Below are 18,771 nucleotides of genomic sequence, written 5' to 3'. Positions count from 1 at the left end.
TCATAATATTACAAACCTTGATTTTAAGCAAATACTGTTTGAAAATCTGACAAAAATACAAAGGGACAAGACTGTGCACTTAACGGATTTATTGAGGGAAAGAACTACAATACTATTAAGCATTGCGAACAGCATAATTGAATTAAAAAACGATATAAAATTACTCATTTAAATTTTTTTATTTGACTCGATTATGTCATTCGCAGTGCTTAGTGGGAGTGGGCGGAGCTATCTATTTTGGCACGTTTTGCTTGTGACTCTCTGATTGGTGGAATTTTATGTACAGCATCATGGGTAATAGGGGTGGGCGATATGACTAAAATCTTTCTTTATGTTATGAGAAATTATTGTAAATAATTTTTACAATAATGATATCATGATACAGATGTTTTTATCTTTTTTATTTTTGTTATTAAACATAAGCAAATTACTAACAATAGGACAAATACAATAACAAAACTATGAATTTAAATTTTCCAGATAGATTTATTTAATATGTAGTTAAACATAGTACAGAAATTAAATAACCAAATGTAAAAATAAAAAACTGCATAGTCTTCACTGTATGTATTAATTTATTCTTATTAAAGCGACAAAAGTTATCCAGTCAACAGCAGTAAGTTATTTTTTATTTGTCTTTTGTTGTTTGATTAACATTAATGATACAGAGAGCAACGGGAATATTAGGCTGCTGTCACTTTAAGACTGAACGCACGGATCCATTATACTGATACACATCAAGTTTTCACCCAACTGTTTAATTTTACTTGAGTAAATACCGACTGCGTTTATATGAATACTCCACACGTTGGGCATTTTGACATAATTTTGTGTGTATTCGACGATTCAAGTGCAATAAGACGTGAAAGAGAACTGAATTGGCGATCGCATGCTGAGTGACGCGGCTTTCTGTGCACACGATTAACACGATTACGCTGTGTGTCAGCTAGTGCACCGCATTGACTTTTTTTTTTTACATTGTATTGCCCTTAATAAGTCTTTATAACATTAAGGATGTCCCAAATTTTCGATCGCCTTCTGAGAGAGGCAGTTTTCCACGCCAGCACCGCCCTTAACGCTTAAATATTTACATACCGCGATACACTCTTTTTAGCAAAATCTCTAATGATATACCATCGCCACAATATCATTATACCACCCAGCCCTTAGTTTTTCACCACAAATTCCACTGTTAAACACAATTATTTTAAAAAATAAGTTGAAATAATGCAGGCTGAAGTTTCAACAGAAGCAATTATCATCGATTAACAAATCTTAGGCTTATAAGTTATCATTAAAAATCAATTTTCCTATGGAGAAAATGAATGTTTCTACTTCCGGAACCCAACTGTTGCACTCTATTGCCCTGTCCCAAATGATGCCCATCTATTATAATAGAAAAGGGGGAACTTTTTGTGCTTTCAGTATTTGTGCTTGGCAGTCTTCTGTCGTAATATTGTAATTTGGTATGTTGCGAGTCAATACAATAGATCTGAGCAAAGCTTTATCGTGAATGTTGTCATCAAGTCAGTGATCATCTAATAACACCAATGTCATGGGTTCAATTCCCAGGGAACGCATACGTTTGGATAAAACCATCTGTCAAATAACTGCTTAACTGGAAATGTACAAATATAATTTAATTCTTGATGGCAAAGCTGAATTTCCAGCATCATTACTCCAGTCTTCAGTGTCACATGATCCTTCAGAAATCATTCTAATATGCTGATTTGCTGCTCAAGAAACATTTGGTATTATTATCAGTGTTGAAAACGGTGGTTTTGCTTAATATTTTCTTGGAAACCCGAATATTAATTTTTTCCAGAATTCTTTGATAAATAGAAAGTTCAAAAGAACAGCAATTATTTGAAATGGAAATTACAAATTACGGCATTGCTGAGATTTAATAATTAAAAAAAAAATCTTACTGACCCCAAATCTCTATATTTTATTTCTCTTCACAGTCTAATTGTAAAACAGTCTTGTCAAAAGTTCAAAGTTGTTATCTGAACACAGAACATCTGACTGGAGTGACTCATAGAGAGCTTAATACAACTACAACTGAGGTAGAAACTCGACAATTAGGCCCCAGCATAAATGGTTACTCTAGTTAATCAATTAAAACACTTTGGCATGTGGAACAAGGCAGTTTTTGGCAGGCACAGTGCTTTCACTCTGTGGACTTTTTTTTTTACCTCCGATTGAGCACACATGCAAACACGTTCATTTACTATCTCTTTTTTTTCCCTCACACACACACATTCATTGCATTCACTCTTTCACAGGCAGAAACACAAACACATTACAGTTGCATTCACAGATTTCACACCACTACACACACAGTTCCGCTTCCTCCAAAAGCAGGCCTCAATTACCCGTAGTTTGCATAAAGAGAAGGAAATTATTCCCCCGTCATTTTTTTCCACTCTTGAAAATGTTATTTTAATTGTGCCGGTGGAGTGGACCACTCTGTTGTTTTCACACGAGTGTAAAAAATAATGACGGCTGTCCAGTGAATGGGGCCTTGGCATGAGTTTAGACCACTATGGGTATGTAGTAGACTCTCTCTCTCTCTCTCACACACACACACACACACCTTATAAAGGGACATACACAGTGTCTAAGCAGCTTCAGAAATGAAAAAGTTCTATTTTCTTGGTCTATAATATTTTTATTTTCCAACACTGACTTGTTTCATATTAGACCTTATTTATGGCTTGTAATGGCAAATCTTATTTTGAAGGTACACTATGTAACTTTTGACCCTCTAACAACGGCTAAAAAACAAAAACCGCATACATTGTTTTGGTTGTGCGTGATTGTGCAGCGGAATATGGTTACTGCTCATAAACATTCACTGCTAGGCTTAAGAGATATAACCAGTCTGGATGGAAAGGATCTCAAGCTGAAGAGCTGAAGACGTTACTGTAGCTTTACCCATTAAGAGACTAGAAAATTCCTCTTCTTAGACTAAATACATCCTTGAAAATAAATTCCAGCACAGCAACAACCCATAAAGAAATGACCCTTCACAATAAAGAATGCTTAAAAATGAACTGTTAGAGAGCAACATATGGCAATTTATCTGTTCAATAAAATACCACACTCACCTGTTGAGTATTACGAACACCATCTCCACGTCGCTTTTACATTTCAAATCCCTCAGTTCTTGCCATCTCTGAATAGCCAATGTTGTTTCTCGTTTTATTACGAGCTCTGTTTGGCTTTTTTTTTCTTTCTTTTTTTTTCGTGAGATTCCCGGAGGTTCAAGATTTAGCGGCTCCATGTCAACCTTTCTTGCTACTCTAACTAACCTCTGCCACTCCCACACCATACACACGTCAAAGTAGCCAGAGCAACTTTTCTCTATTTACCAGATATAAGACACGCACGGGCGAGTGACGTATGTACAGAATTTCCCACAAAAAAATCATCCCGACAGGTCGAAAATATAAACACCTACAATAGGCTTACCATAGTGAATCAGGGTAAGACAAAAACACATTCTGGAAGAAGGATTGATGTATTGACAAAAAAAAAGTTACATAGTGTACATTTAGGCTTTTAAAAAAGGATGAAAATGTAAAACAAACAAAAAAACAATTTAGTAGCCAGCTGATATCTAAACCCCAAAGAAAAAAAGCACTTATGAGAAAAATCGTGACTACAGTAGTCAGTAGTAACCTGACTGCTAGTGTACTATGTACCCGAGATGTTTTTTTGGGTTTTTTTTTAATACAAACTTGTGTACAAGACAGTGCTTGTATTATTCTGCTGTTCCTTAAAGGGATTGTTCACCTACAAATGAAAATTTACCCTCATATCATTCCAAATTTTGAGAAATGTCTCAGTGCTTTTGGAAGTCATTGGTTACAAACTGTTTGGTTACCAACTTTATTTAAAATATCTTTTTTTTTTCCCACAGAAGTCAGTCATACAGGTTTGGAACAACATGAGGCGGAGTAAATAATGACAGAATATTCGGTTTTGGGTGAACTATCCCTTTAACAAGAAACATTTTAAATATGAACAATTCTGTTTTTGTAATTATGTAGCTAAATGATTCCAGCTTCACTGTATTTGTCCTGTTACTGCATTGTATTTTTAAAATACATGTGATCATATTGGAAGCCCTAGTGTGCTATGAAACCTGTTCAAACTACCATTCTTTCAAATATACTGATATGAAAGATATACTGCAAATAAAGTCTGAGTTCATCATCTTTTAGTTGCCACCTAGATACAGTGACTCAATGTCCATGTCACAGTCTTTCCTGGGAGGCTCCTCTGGACTGGAGAACTCCTCACCCAGCATCCTCCACCACGGGAGACGCATGCTCTGCATCAAGGCATTGTGGGATTGACGGGCACGTGTGGCCACAGGGCAGGAACGGCTCAGGAACAGACTAGCATCATCCGCTTTGGCATCCTTCAGGGACGGCGCATCTAAAATCAAAAACAAATGAGTGCTTTTAGGGGGCGTTCACAACTAAAAATTGAGACCTTTTTGTGTTTTGGCCATTCATTAACACAACAATGGCATTAGGGCCTGAAAATGTCAACTTTTGAAAATGGGTTTCAAAGTGCAAGTTTTTGAAAACGATACCGTTATCGTATCCACGTAAACTACAAAAATGCGAATTTGAGAAAACAGTGACATCATGCGTATTACGTTCAGTCTATTTTTTTCTCGCTTTTCAATTTTGCTTTCAAATTCGCAATCACACAGGCCTTATGCTCTGCAGACTTCATGATGTCATACTTAATTTCAGCAGATCAGCCTTTGATTTAGGTACGTACTTAATAAAAGCTCCAAGTCTGTGTTGATCTGCACAAGTAGAGCCTGTCTGTGCTGCTCCTGTGCCCGATCAGATGCCCTGCTGAGCAGATGCTGGTGGAGGAGACTCTGAGCTCTCTGATGGAGATCCACACTGTCCCCTGCTGACATCACAGATGACTGCACAACAGAAAAACCATCATCATTGATAAGATGAATAACTTAACCTGAAAAGCCTGTGTTTTTTTAATTGATTCTTTAATTTCCAAAGACATTTAACATCAGATTTCATTTCTTCATAGTGACTTACAGGATGTAGAGCGATGTGCTCCTGTATCTGTTGCCTGAGCTCTGTTCTTCTACTGTCAGTCAGTCCTTTAGGTCCTTTCAATGGCATGAGAATAGTCCTTTGTGCTTTACGACGTTTTAAAAAACGCAGAATCTGACAAAAACACCATGGGCTCATAAATGATCAAGATTATCAGGGGGAAAAAAACACTCAACCACTTTATTGTATTAATACACACACTACAAAAGTTGGGGGTCTGGAGTCTTACTGACCCCAAACTTTTGAACGGTACTGTATATAATAAATGACAAGTGACTGAGGTCATTTTAAGATTGTTTTCATATAAGTGTCCAGGGTTATTATAGTTAACTAAAACCTTTACTTGAAATTAAATAAACCTTAATTGGAATATAATTGGAAAAAAACTCAAATCAGATAGTTACATTAGATAGATAGTAACATTTCTCATTTTCATTTAGTTTAACTTAATGTACCAAAATAACTAAAACTGAAATAAAAATTAACAACTATTTAGACATGTATAGATTGACAAAAACACACAACAAAATTACTAAAACTTTAAAATTGAAATAGTTTAATAAATAAACATTTGAATAAAACTATATTATTATCTCAATGATACTAAAATAACACTGTAAAAGGTTTATTCAGTGTCTCTGTGCACTCACGGCTCTCTGTAGAGTGACAGCAGCTCTGTGCTGTCTGAGAGTGTATCTGCGCTGCTGGAAGTTGCGTCTCTCTCGGTGTCCTCTCCACACACTCTGAATCCGCACGGCTGCCTTGTTCTCCAGCTCTCCCAGGTATTTCTCCAGCTGGGCTGAGAGAGGTGGATAAGCATAGCAATTAAAGACCTCATGAAATGGTTTGACGCAGTTTTTCTTTCAACTGAAACGGTGAGTTTCAGGACATTTCAAAGGGTTTTTTATAGTCTATAGGCTTTAGTTTCCATCACAGCCATCAACTACAATTTTCTACTTGTTTCCAAATATTATAAACAAATTTTGTTCATTTTTACAAGCTGAGGGAATAAAAACAGTTTTTCTGTGTTTACTGACAGATAATGCTGATTACCGCACACACAACCTTAGACTCAATACACAAATTAGTTGTTTTAGTATTATTTATATACTATTATAGTTTTCATCTTAATTTTGCTTTTGTCATTTTTATTAGTTTGAATTAAATGTTAATATTTTAGGTTTAATTTATTTTTACTTCAATTTTAGTTAAGTTTTAGTTTATCATTATTTCCAGTTAGTAATTTTAGTGCTTCAGCTTATACTTATTTCAGTTAGTTGCCAGGGCATAATTTCTCATTTTTGTTTAGTTTACATTTTTCATCTAATATGTACATTTTATTTTAGCTTTATACCATGGTCTGTCAGAATACGTGATTCTAATTGGCTGAAATGCATGCGCTCAAACCGTGTATTGCGTAGGTAGTTCCAGTCAGTTTAATCATTGTTCTATATTATTCTCACGTGTACGTGCGCCTGATACACACAACAATGGTTATTATACTCATTCCAATTTTACTCGTTGATTAGGTTTAATTGTGTGTTGTTACCGGCTGGTAGTATCTCCATCAGATGAAGCTGGTGTTGGCGGAACTGTCTCATGGCTCTCTGTCTACGCAGACACACTTGATGACGTAATTCCTCTTCTGCGCGTTGACTTTCGACGTGTTCCTGTCGCTGTCTGCGCTTTTCCCTAAAGCACATAAATCTCATTTACCATAGTGTCACTAAACTGGAATTTCCTTTAAGGAGTGTCTAATTTTACACCAAGTGCAAATAGCCTGCCTTGTCGGCAGAGGCTATTTACACTAACTAATGTCTGGTTGAGCCAGAGAAAATTACAAAAGAAACCTATCTGATAACAGGAGGAGTGGTGTGGAGAGTATGGGCCAGGTTTACTAAGCAGGGAAAATTAGCGTGAGAGCGTAATTCCCAAAACAATCGCATGATCTACTGACGACGCGCAAACTAGAGAACACAAACGGAGCCGGATCATTTTCATAATGACCAACGCAATCTACCAAGAGCAGCGCAAATTAGCATCTGGTTTAAGACATGCTTTTTTATAAATAATGGCGCAAATACCAGTAAATTGACTAGCGCAAAACTTAGTAAATCACCTTGCATGATTCATGTAAATAATCTGCTCTAGGGCGGCAAGATTTTTTTCAAATTAAACCGCACGCATTTCGGCAAAGGCTGGGATTATTTTCTGCGCAGTTTGTCAGTGAAGCACGGCTCTGTTCTCAGTAGTAAATGCGGCTCCATCTGAAAGCCAGAGGGCGCTCTCGCACAGAAACTCCAAATATGCCCCTCAGAAGTATGATAAAGCACATCATTCCGGGAAATCCCTATGAGCATCATACTATTGCTGTAGCTGAATAAACAGAAGATTGAAATGCTTTGAGTGATTAAACATGACTAATAAACTACTACAATATATGGTTTATCTGAGTTCTTCAAGCTTTCTCTGGTATTTTCATGATAATTAAGTATATTTAATACTTCAATGCTAATCGACATATCCTTTATCACTGTATAGAATACTATGAAATCATATGTTGTGTGCCTTATTCTGTGTAAGAAGCCACATCATCTCACAGAAGGATGCTTTCAAACACTCCGCTGATGTTATGAAGTGAGTTTGGAGTAAAAACATGTTATTAAATGTTGTCTTTTGTTGGACAAGAGGTTCATAAATGCTTCTCATGTTGGGAAAGATGTTTGACGCATGTAGCTTTTTCAAATGCAAGTTATAAGCGACTCAAACATGCTTTCAGATGGAGCAGAATTTACTACTGATCACAGAGCCGTGCTTCACTGACAAGCTGCGCATAAAAAAAGAATCGCACTGAGCCAAAACGGTTTAAGCGTGATTTCGTGTTAATTGCGATTAATCGTGCAGCCCTAATCTCCTCCCATAAATTTTGCATATGAAAGGGAAACTCCTACAAATGCAATAAGGTCAGCCGCAAAAATAAAGGCAAAAATAACGCTCATATTTCACTGCATGTCTTTAGTAAATCCTCACTGTTGTTCTTTAACACCAAGAGAGGGTTTGCTCTGGCGCAAGCTGTTAGTAAATCCATCCCCAAGTCAGGTTGCATTAGCTTATTGCAAATAGCCTCTTCCTTTTCTTTATTGCATAGTTGTTGTGTTCAGCTCCTTTATTCAGAGGGACTTTACTGTATTATTTCCTTACCTGAAGCTGCGTTGTATTGTGCTGACCGCTCTGGGGAGTTTCCTCAGTCTTTTTCTTGTCTGATGGGCTTTCCAGGCTGCCTGGATAATACAAGCTGCTCTCACACACTCCTCAGATGACTCCTTAATATAATGCAGAGTGAAGAATTACATAATGAATGAGAATATGAGAAAACTTCCTCTACAGTTCATCATTAACTATGATGCAAAATTCAGAAATCCTCATGGTATCGATCAATGTTGTCATTTCTACAGAAAAGAGGTTAGACAAATAAAACAGAGATCATTGATAGATAGAAGTATTAAAGGTACAGTATAAAAAACAGCCAGTTTAATTCAAATGGGTCAGAGAGACGGCATAAAATGATCACGTAAAACTATATTATGAGTTTTGATGCAAGACACCTTAAAGTAGGCATGAAACAGAAGTTGCGATAGGCTTTTGTTCCCTATTGTAACGTATAAATGAGTGAAGCAGCTTCTCGAACAAGTAGGGGGAGACTGAAAGGGGGAATGAAATGCTACCAAATGTGAAAGTTGTCTCCATTAAGGTATTTATCAGATGCTTTACGCTGGTGGCTGCTGACCTTAGTGTCTCTCCATGAGACGTCTGACCGCAGGTGATCAATAAGCTGATCCAGAGCAGAGTCAAAGCCTTTACCACGCCAGTCTTTTACAGCTAAATCAGCCAAACCTGCAGGACAAAACAAAGGAAACACTCAGAGACTAAAGGCTCATTTACACCAAGAACAATAACTACAACGATAACTAAATCACTGTCTAAACCAACGCATGATAATGTCCTGTTCATTATAAGCATGCCCTGCAGTGCTTTAAATGCTCGAGCACTTTACAGCAGGATGGATTCTGATTGGCTCTCAATGTTTTTATCAATCATCAGCTAGAAAAAAAATAGCTATGAAAGCGATTCCAATGATATTATTCCTCTGTGCCGTTATAGAGTGCAACAGTGACTGCCCACTTTTTTAGCGGCGTTGAAAAAAAACTACAAGACTGTGTACTTATGGTACCCAACTGTTGCACTCTAGTTTATTCTTATAGTTGTAGTGTGGACTCTAGAATGATTTTTGTTTTTAAATATATCTTTATTGTTATAGTTATTGTCTTTGATATGAACGGGCCTTAAAGCTCAAAGACGTTCTGAGATCTGAGTCGACTGTACCTCTGTATCGTCTGTGAATGAGCTGATGTGTTGAGCTGCTGTGGTCCATAATCAGAACAAGAGTCTTTACAGCTGCTCTGCCAATCACAGGATTCGAGCTACTGGACATTTTATACACAAGATCATCCATGATGTCAGTCAGAGCCTGGTTTCCCATCTCAGCCACTACAGCACTTCAGAAAAACAAGGGAAAAGATTTTCCAAAGTATGAGCAGTCATGTGGATAAAGACTGTATCATGAACCAAGTAGCTTTCTGTTGTACCCGTTTGCCCTGAAGATATTGTTCCACATGGTGACAGTAACAATGGAGACGTCATCGTCTTCACAGATCTGGACACTTTCATAATGTTTAGATCTCAATACTGCAAAGGGAAAACAACAGTTTTATTTCAGTTCATCATCTCTAAACATCTTGTGATGGTCAAACACTGCTAAATTTATAGACCATGATGAATGAGATGTCCGTGAGCCCTGAGGAGCCAGCCAATGGAATCAAAGACTCTTCTAAACAGACGAATCAGCTCATTATGTGCCTTGTCCTGTTGTAGAGAGAAATGAAATGATCTGGTTGCTATATGCAGTCTCTACCAATTAAAATAAAAGTCAGAGTTGATAGAACTACTCAGAAAGGGTTTATTTTGCATTATTAACCAGCTGACTGTATATGAAATAACCCAAACCCTGTTACATGGTTCTCTATGTCCGATGTTTTCAATCTTTTAGATGCCATAAACCCCCATATATGATCATTCTAATGCAAGGGACTCCCATCCTAAAATTTAAAAGGCAGTAAAGGCCTAATCTTATACTGTAAAAAGATATTATGTAATGTAATACTGTGAAAAAAAAAAAAAAATTATATATATATATATATATATATATATATATATATATATATATATATATATATATATATATATATATATATATATATATAGGTGCAGTTAATACAGGTAATGAGTGGAGAACAGGAGGGCTTCTTAAAGAAAAACTAACAGGTCTGTGAGAGCCGGAATTCTTACTGGTTGGTAGGTGATAAAATACTTATGTCATGCAATAAAATGCAAATTAAGTATTTAAAAATCATACAATGTGATTTTCTGGATTTTTTTAGATTCCGTCTCTCACAGTTGAAGTGTACCTATGATAAAAATTACAGATCTCTACATGCTTTGTAAGCAGGAAAACCTGCAAAATCGGCAGTGTATCAAATACTTGTTCTCCCCACTGTGTGTGTATATATATATATATATATATATATTAATTTATTAATATATATTTTTTATTGTAATCTAATAGTGGTGGTGGTGGAGGAGATCCCCCTCTTACATATGTAAATAGCTGCCCAGAAAATAGTAGTACCAAGAAAAGCACTATATAAATGTAACAAATTATTATTATTATTATATTTATTTTATACTTATATATTAAATTTTTACACTTTTTTTTCTTGAAAATTTTCCACAGGCCCCATAGCACTTCCTTGTGGCCTCTGGAAGTCCCTGGACTCCAGTTTTAAAACCCAATTCTATGTGATTCAGAAAACTGTAATATCTTACCCGCAAAGCTCTGTTCATTAGACGGTCTGCAAGAGAAAGAAGACTTTCCACGGCCAATGGCAGAAATTCATGACTGAACGCCTCCATGTGTCTGAAATCACCCAGACCCACACAGCATGTGCTGGACGGACGAAAACTCGCGTTAAAACTCTGTGAGGCTGCGAATGAAAGCAGTATTCACTGTGTATTTAAAACAAATCATCTTTAATTTGAGTACCTGAGGAGGTCTGCCATCTGTGTGAGGACTGCATAGCCCCCTTGAATCTTGACTGGACTGAATGTCAGTGAAGATGAGCAGTACTGCAGCACACCATCAGAGTAAAGCCTCTGTTTACACGCCTCCAGATCCCTCTGATCTCCTGAAGACTTTCTGTCCAGAAGATCTGTGAATGTGAAAGCTGTTTAAGCTCATAGGAGATACATGCTTGTGTTCTAGGATAGCTGACATGTAACATGTTCTTCATCTAAAACTCATTTAAACAACATATTTATAAATTAGACTAGAATTACTAAACATGCAGTGTTACGAGCTCATAATAACAGATTACATTTGGCACTTTTAAAGAGTATTTGTCAAACTGTCACAGTTTGGGTGAGCTGCAAAAAACTTTAATTTTACTAAACGAAAGTATACAGTGATAAACACTGGAAAGGACAGGGCTTTACCTTTTAATGCAGAAAGCACGTCGTTAAACTTGTTTTCAGGTTTTTCTCTGGTGTTGGCGACCAGACTCTTTAGTTCTGGGTTTATTTCGTCTCCTGATAGAACCATTGCGATCATCAGTGGCTCGGAAAATATAAGGCTTCAAATATAAGGACGATAAAAGTGCATGTCGAATATCGTTCTGCACAGGCAAAGCAACACGACGGACAAGAGCCTGTTTGGTTTCTACGGCGACCTTACGTCATCTCCCTGCGACCAATCCGTCTTTCGGCGCATATGCTGTTATATTTTTACAGTCGTGCTGTTCACATAAACTAATTTCATGTCATGCTAAAGTGTAAGGTGCCCAGATTTATGAATTTTTTTTTATTTCAATCTCATTGTCTATTATTTTAAAAGAGGGAATATTTTTGCGTAGTTTGGGCAACTCAGCGGGTAACAAAATTTTAGCAACTAAATGTCCTCTATTAAATCTATAGCCTTTTAACACACTAGATACGATGCAAAGCCAATCATCTTTCTATAGGATGACATCTGTGTCTGTCGTTGTTTCCTTGACAACAGCGCCCCCATCTGGCTGAGTCGAGGATGGTCTAGACTAGAGACTCTAGATATAGTTGTAGCTAGCAAATAACACTGTTAATGTTATAATGTTAGTCTGTTACAGTATGTTAGTCAGCGGGAAAAGTGCTTCTATATAGGCTAAAACTTTCAATTTGACATTACTGCAAAGTGTACATATATACAGTTACAGGTCAAAAGTTTGGAAACATTACTATTTTTAATGTTTTTGAAAGAAGTTTCTTCTGCTCATCAAGCCTGCATTTATTTGATCAAAAATACAGAAAAAAAGTAATATTGTGATATATTATAACAATTTAAAATAATTGGTTTTCAATTTATTATACTTTAAATTATCATTTATTTCTGTGATGCAAGCTGAATTTTCAGGATCATTACTCCAGTCTATCACATGATCCTTTAGAAATCATTCTAATATGATGATTCATTATCAAAGTTGGAAACAGTTCTGCTGCTTAATATTTTTTCATAACCTGTGATACTTTTTTAGGATACTTTGATGAATAAAAAGTAAAAAAATAAAAATAAAAAAAATAAAAAAGAAACAATTTTTTTAAAAATAGAAATCTTTTGTAACAACAATATACACTACTGGTCAGTAATTTGGGGTCAGTAATTTTTTTCTTTCCTTTTTTTGAAATAAATCAATACTTTTATTCAGCAAGGATGTGTTAAATTGATAAAAAGTGATAGTAAAGAAGATTTATATTATTAGAAAATATATATATATATTTTTTTATAAATGCAGTTCTTTTTAACCTTTTATTCATCAAATTAGGCAGCAGAACTGTTTCCATCACTCATAATAAATCATAATGTTAGAATGATTTCTAAGACTGGATGTCACATGTGACACTGAAGACTGGAGTAATGATGCTGAAAATTCAGTTTTGCATCACAGCAATAAATTATTTTTTAAAGTATATTCAAATAGAAAACTATTATTTTAAGTTGTAATAATACTTCACAATATTACTGTTTTTTTTTTCTGTATTTTTGATCAAATAAACGCAGCCTTGATAAGCAGAGACTTCTTTCAAAAATATAATGTATAATATAATAAAATGTAATGTTTCCAAACTTTTGACCTGTACTGTGTATATATATATATATATATATAATTTTTTATATCTGCCAGTATATCTATCTATCTATCTATATATATATATATATATATATATATATATATATATATATATATATATATATATATATATATATATATATTAAAACTGTACTGGCAGATAATATAATATAATACAATTAAGCCCATTTCTTTTTTCACAAGGGGATAGGCCCACTACACAATGTAATTTTAAATGAAATTTTAATCCTGATTAACTGAAGGAACTCAACTGAATAGACTATAGCTTATTTTAATTAGGTCCACAGAATAGGTTGCTGCATCTGCATGCTCGTTGTTCGTGGCCCCTCAGCCGGTGTTGGTGGACACTTGTTCTAGGGGCGATGGCCCGGAGAAACTAAGGTCTGATCGAGAGTTTGAAAAGAGTTTGGCGGCAGGCCAGGGTGATTGTCACAAGGAGCATGCCGCTCTGCCACTGCCACCTCGGGACTCGGCAGTGAAGCCAGTGCCTCCTTCATATGGAGGAAGCCGTGCTATTGCAGCTGCGTTTGCCATATGTCCCAGGAGCCTCTGAAAAGTTTCAGTGGGACCCTTTCTCACTTTTGTATAGCACCGACCGGACACATTCCTCTTGAGAGACGTTTTGGACCGAGTCCATCTTCAGACCGGAAAAAGAGATCCTCAGCCCGTGGGCAAGTTTACTCTTTTCCCAGTTGACCTGAAGACCCAACTGGCTATGGAGCAATCGAAGGGTAGGACATTGTACTGATTTTGAACCCTCGTTTGCAAACACCCAGGCATGGCCTGCATTGCGGAAGGATAGAGATCTGAAGTACGTGTCCTTCAGGTCGAATACTGCAGACCAATCTCGGGGACGGAGCATTCGAAAATGCGTCTGTGGGGCGGAGGATGCTGCGATGGCCCAGCGGGAGCAGAGGCGGCGGCAGATGGACGCCCTCAGCGACGAGCAGGCGGAGGATCTGCCACCGGTGGACGGGTGGAGGCAGCAGCTGGACGCAGGGGCAGGGTGTGCCGGATGGCCTCCGTCTGCTTCTGGGTGGCAGAGAACTGTTAGGCGAAGTCCTCCACTGTGTACAACCCAACCTGTGATATGGGGGAGTCCAGGAACCGAACCTTGTCCGCATCCCTCATGTCTGGCAGGTTGAGCCAGAGATGGCGCTCCTGGACCACTTGCCAGACCGATCGCGCGAGCTGCAACCTTCGCGCCCCGGAGGGTGAGGTTGGTTGCAGTGCAGAACTCACTCACTGAGCTCACGGTCTGGGCTACCCTCGTGCATGTTCATGAGTGCCTGAGCCTGGTGGACCTGAAGCAGCGCCATGGCATGCAGAGAGGAAGCGGATTACCCACAGGCTTTGTAAGCCATGCCCGTAAAGACGGACGAGAACGTACAGGCCTTAGAGGGGAGACGAGGATTGCATCGCAGTTGCATCGCGACAGACCGCTCCACTGGAGGGATAGCCTCACAATCCTTCGCCGCTCCCCCATCAAGGGTAGTGAGAGCACTGTAAAAAATTTCTAACCCTCCCAAATCAAAAATTTCAAGTGACCGATAACATCAAAATTTTTCAATTGGCCCAAGTGAAATTCTGTAAATTTCAATTGGCCCAAGTGAAAATCTGTAAATTTAATTTTATAATTTACAGAATTTCACTTGGGCCAATTGAAAAATGTAGATGTTATCGGTCACTTGAAATTTTTGATTTGGGAGGGTTAGAATTTTTTTACAGTGAGGGGTGGAACTACTTAGGCGGTTTCTGGCAGAGAAAGGTGCCATCATGCCCTCGTAAGCTCCTCATGCACTTCAGGAAAGAAAGGTACTGGGGTGGCGGGCTGAGAACTGCCCTGCCCGCCTCAAGAAACCAATCATCCAACCGAGATGGTTCGGGTCATGGTGGAGGGTTCCACGCGAGCCCTACCGCCTCGGCGGCCTTTTTTTAGCATAGCTGCCATCTCTGGATCTGAGTCGTCATCTCCAGAGCCCAGCTCCCTGTCCGATGCTGCGATGGACATCCTGTCCTCTGGAGGGACCCCGAACGAAACGGCTGGTCAGTCCACTACAGAGGGACCAGCGCGCTCATTGGGGAGCTCCACTGGCTGCGGTGCGAAGGAGGAGTGAAGAATCCACAGGCGGATTACCCCTCACTGTAATCCTCAGATCACCCAACCCACATGGCACTCTAGCCTTCTTCTGGGAAGTTGGCCCAGAAGAAACACTAGAGTGGGGCATGGGAGTGGGGACTCCACCACTTGCGAACGAAGGCGAGTCTTGATTTCAACACCGAGATGGTCATATTCCCGCAATGGGAACATGAGTGATCCACAAGAGCTGCTTCAGCGTGCTGTAAGCCCAAACATGTGATGCAGCTCTTGTGACCGTCAGAGGGGGACAGAGCCCTACCGCACCCAGAAAGGCACGGATGGAATGGCATCTTGAAAAAGACGCAAACGCACCCGTGTTGCTCTTTCAGGAAATGGGACCCGTTATCAGTGCCGGAGCACACAGGGGAATGACCGCGGCAACACTGAACAGTGAACTGAAACAGTGAAGCACTCACTTCTTCGCCCTCTAACCAACCGTCAACAAACACAGAAATTTGATGTTAAAACAGCAGTTGAGAGCTGCACTCGCGCTGTAGAACCACCAGCACTGGGAGAGTCTTCCAGAAGAACACAGACATACTCGCTCGTTGTACACAACAACACTCTTCAGAGACATCGACACCGATCGGCTCCGAAGTGAAAGACAACTGGTGCGTGCATCCACTTCCGTATTTATACCCGCGCTGCGGGGTGGAGCGTGTGATGCAATTCTCGCACGCCAATGTGCATTGGCTCGTTTTAACAATACTCAAAGATGATAGGCTCCCTAAGCGTGATGGAGGGGACGGGATGAGGAGGAGGGAGGGTCGAGGCAGAGCCATACACTGTAAAAAATTTACCGTAAAATTTACAGTAACTTACTGGCAACAATTAGCCAGTAAGTTACTGTGAATACTTTTTACAGTAAGGGTACTGTACTTCCATTTACAGTATTTTATGTATACACTGTGAAATCAAAAACAATTAAATACTGTGATTTTAGTTGTATTTACAGTAAGTTACTGGCTAATTGTTGCCAGTAAGTTACTGTGAATACGTTTTACAGTAAGGGTACTGTACTTCCATTTACAGTATTTTGTGTATTCACTGTAAAATAAAAAACAATTAAACACTGTGATTTTAGATGTATTTACAGTAACTTACTGGCTAATTGTTGCCAGAAAAAAATAAATACTGTGATTTCAATTGCATTTACATACAAAAAACAGTTAAGCACTGTTTTTTATGTATTGTATGCAATACAGTACTGAGATAGAGTTATGACATAGACAGTAAAAGAAATGGACACAGCGACCCCATTGGATTCAACGGAAAAAAGTGAAGTCAATTAGAAGCACTCACTTCCTGATGGCTGACCGTACTGCGCAGACTCAAACTGAGCTTGACTACGTAGATGTGACGTGAGCAACCTGTCTGTCTTCTAGTAGCTGTGCCAAGAGAAATCTGAATCATTCCTTTCCGAATCTTGCAGAGACGGAGAGTGTGAGTAGGAGGTGTCCATGAGCTTGGAGCAGGAGAAACGTTTGCTAAGTATTCTGATTAATTATTTTGTCATTTTGCCTCCACGTCCCCCCCGATTGCGTGCGAGCTTCTCCTCCTGTCTATATGGTAATCTCTCTACTGTGCGACAGAGAGTCGCGTGGTTATGACGCAATCGTTAGCCTATTTTTACAAAAATAGCTTCTACGGGGCCATAACGTAAGATACAAGGTAATGGAGCCTTTTATACATTTTCGTGTTTCTTTAGAAATAAATAATGGACAAATGGAGTCTTCAAACGCCTCAGATGTAAAGTTATTCGCTGTCAAAGTGACGCCAAAATGAATGGGAGTCAATGGAATGCTAACAGCAGGTGGGGGTCTGCTAATCAATGGCGGCGCCCAGGGAAGCTTCAATGTTTTCCGAAACATTGGCCCCCTGCTCCATTCACCCCAATGGAACGTTTTTGTTTTTTTACAGCAATGGCGGTTTGTGGAGCCTCTCAATAGTTTAAAGAATTAGATTGTATATTATCAGTACATCTGAATCAAATTAACTTGTGAATTAAAGCATGCTAGTTGATTATTTCTCTCTAAATTAGTAGTTTTAGGGGACGTTATCAGATAAAAGATAGATAGATAGATTGGATAAAGTTAGTAGTGCATAACAAACCACAAACAGCTTATTAATGGGTAAACCCATTCTATTAATGCAGTTTTATTCTTTGTTGTGTAGTAAGAGGGAAAGGCTTCTAAACAGGGGTTAAATATAACATTGGGGAGTGTGATACTGATAGGTGGAAGTGATAAAATGAGAATATTCGTTTCATTCCATATTAAATATGTAATAACGAAAGAAAAGTGGAGTGGAGTTTTTTAGGCATTGTGTTTCTGTTGACTATTACCTGTCTATATTATGTTTCAGCTCAGCTGATTTTTGGATTGATGGGAAAGGGAGATGGAAGTTTATAAGATTAAAAACAATGCTTAAAAGCAGCAAGCCATTTCCAAAAATTTTTTTTTAATGGGGCTAAATGGGGAATCATACTAAATACCCTATACTATACTGTATATAATTTGTCCCGTTTTTGTCTCCTTTATCTCTTTCAACACAAGAAGCACAAAGGGGATTCGGTGGATCCTGAAGACTCCCTGCACTGACGCTAAAACCTCACCTTCAATTTCAGCTCCTTGGAATTTGCAAGACTTTCCTTGCTCCTTATTTTTAATAAACATTAAACTTCCCAGTGATGGTCTTTGTGAAAAAGTGCAGATACACCTAAGAATGATTAGCGCACAATTTAGCACAAAATCTTTAGTTTTATAGTTTAGTGACTTGAGCATATTTTCTCCTCTCTGTGTCGGACACTACAAGAACAACATAGAGGAAAGGACAGACAACATGCTTGACATGCAGTTAATTTGACATTTATAAATTTGTATTTAATATAATTTATAATTTGTAAGTCGCTTTGGACAAAAGCGTCTGCTAAATGACTAAATGTAAATGTGACCACAATAAACATTAAATATTAGCAGATTTTTATCTTTTAAAAACAACATTGTTGTAACTACATACACATAATATATTCACATGTCAGTGTATTATATACATATGTAAATCAATGCATTTATTGACTACAAACTTCCAAAAATCACAGTTCTGCTGTCTAACTCCATCGATTTGAATGCGTGACGAAGCACTTCCTGGAACTGTCTGAGGTATACGCGAATCACGTGACAACCAAGCATGTCGTAACTGGCTCTGGGTGAGCTTTATGACGTCATAGACG

At 38.2% G+C, this 18,771-nt stretch overlaps 1 protein-coding gene across 2 annotated transcripts in view; it reads right to left on the bottom strand.

Annotated features, from left to right (window-relative positions):
- Window positions 1–2,657: 2,657 nt before the first annotated feature.
- Window positions 2,658–18,771, bottom strand: part of iqcb1 (IQ motif containing B1) — a 78,650-nt gene continuing 62,536 nt past the window's right edge. The window contains exons 1-13 of one of the 2 annotated variants that reach the window (XM_079884783.1): window positions 11,715–11,969; window positions 11,266–11,431; window positions 11,049–11,169; window positions 9,935–10,028; window positions 9,752–9,851; window positions 9,489–9,661; window positions 8,893–8,999; window positions 8,307–8,428; window positions 6,655–6,797; window positions 5,756–5,904; window positions 5,088–5,219; window positions 4,801–4,957; window positions 2,658–4,446 (exon numbers count right to left, since the gene is read on the bottom strand). In XM_079884783.1, the coding sequence (XP_079740909.1) occupies window positions 4,226–4,446; window positions 4,801–4,957; window positions 5,088–5,219; window positions 5,756–5,904; window positions 6,655–6,797; window positions 8,307–8,428; window positions 8,893–8,999; window positions 9,489–9,661; window positions 9,752–9,851; window positions 9,935–10,028; window positions 11,049–11,169; window positions 11,266–11,431; window positions 11,715–11,829 (1,800 nt within the window). In that variant the 5' untranslated portion in view covers window positions 11,830–11,969 and the 3' untranslated portion in view covers window positions 2,658–4,225. Of the gene's footprint in view, window positions 4,447–4,800; window positions 4,958–5,087; window positions 5,220–5,755; window positions 5,905–6,654; window positions 6,798–8,306; window positions 8,429–8,892; window positions 9,000–9,488; window positions 9,662–9,751; window positions 9,852–9,934; window positions 10,029–11,048; window positions 11,170–11,265; window positions 11,432–11,714; window positions 11,970–18,771 lie in introns of those variants that run through there. The other variant, XM_079884784.1, reaches the window with a different exon arrangement.

Source organism: Squalius cephalus, assembly GCF_949319135.1.
Source record: "Squalius cephalus genome assembly, chromosome: 10".
NCBI lineage: Eukaryota > Metazoa > Chordata > Actinopteri > Cypriniformes > Leuciscidae > Squalius > Squalius cephalus.
This window is presented reverse-complemented; position numbering and strand designations above follow the sequence as displayed.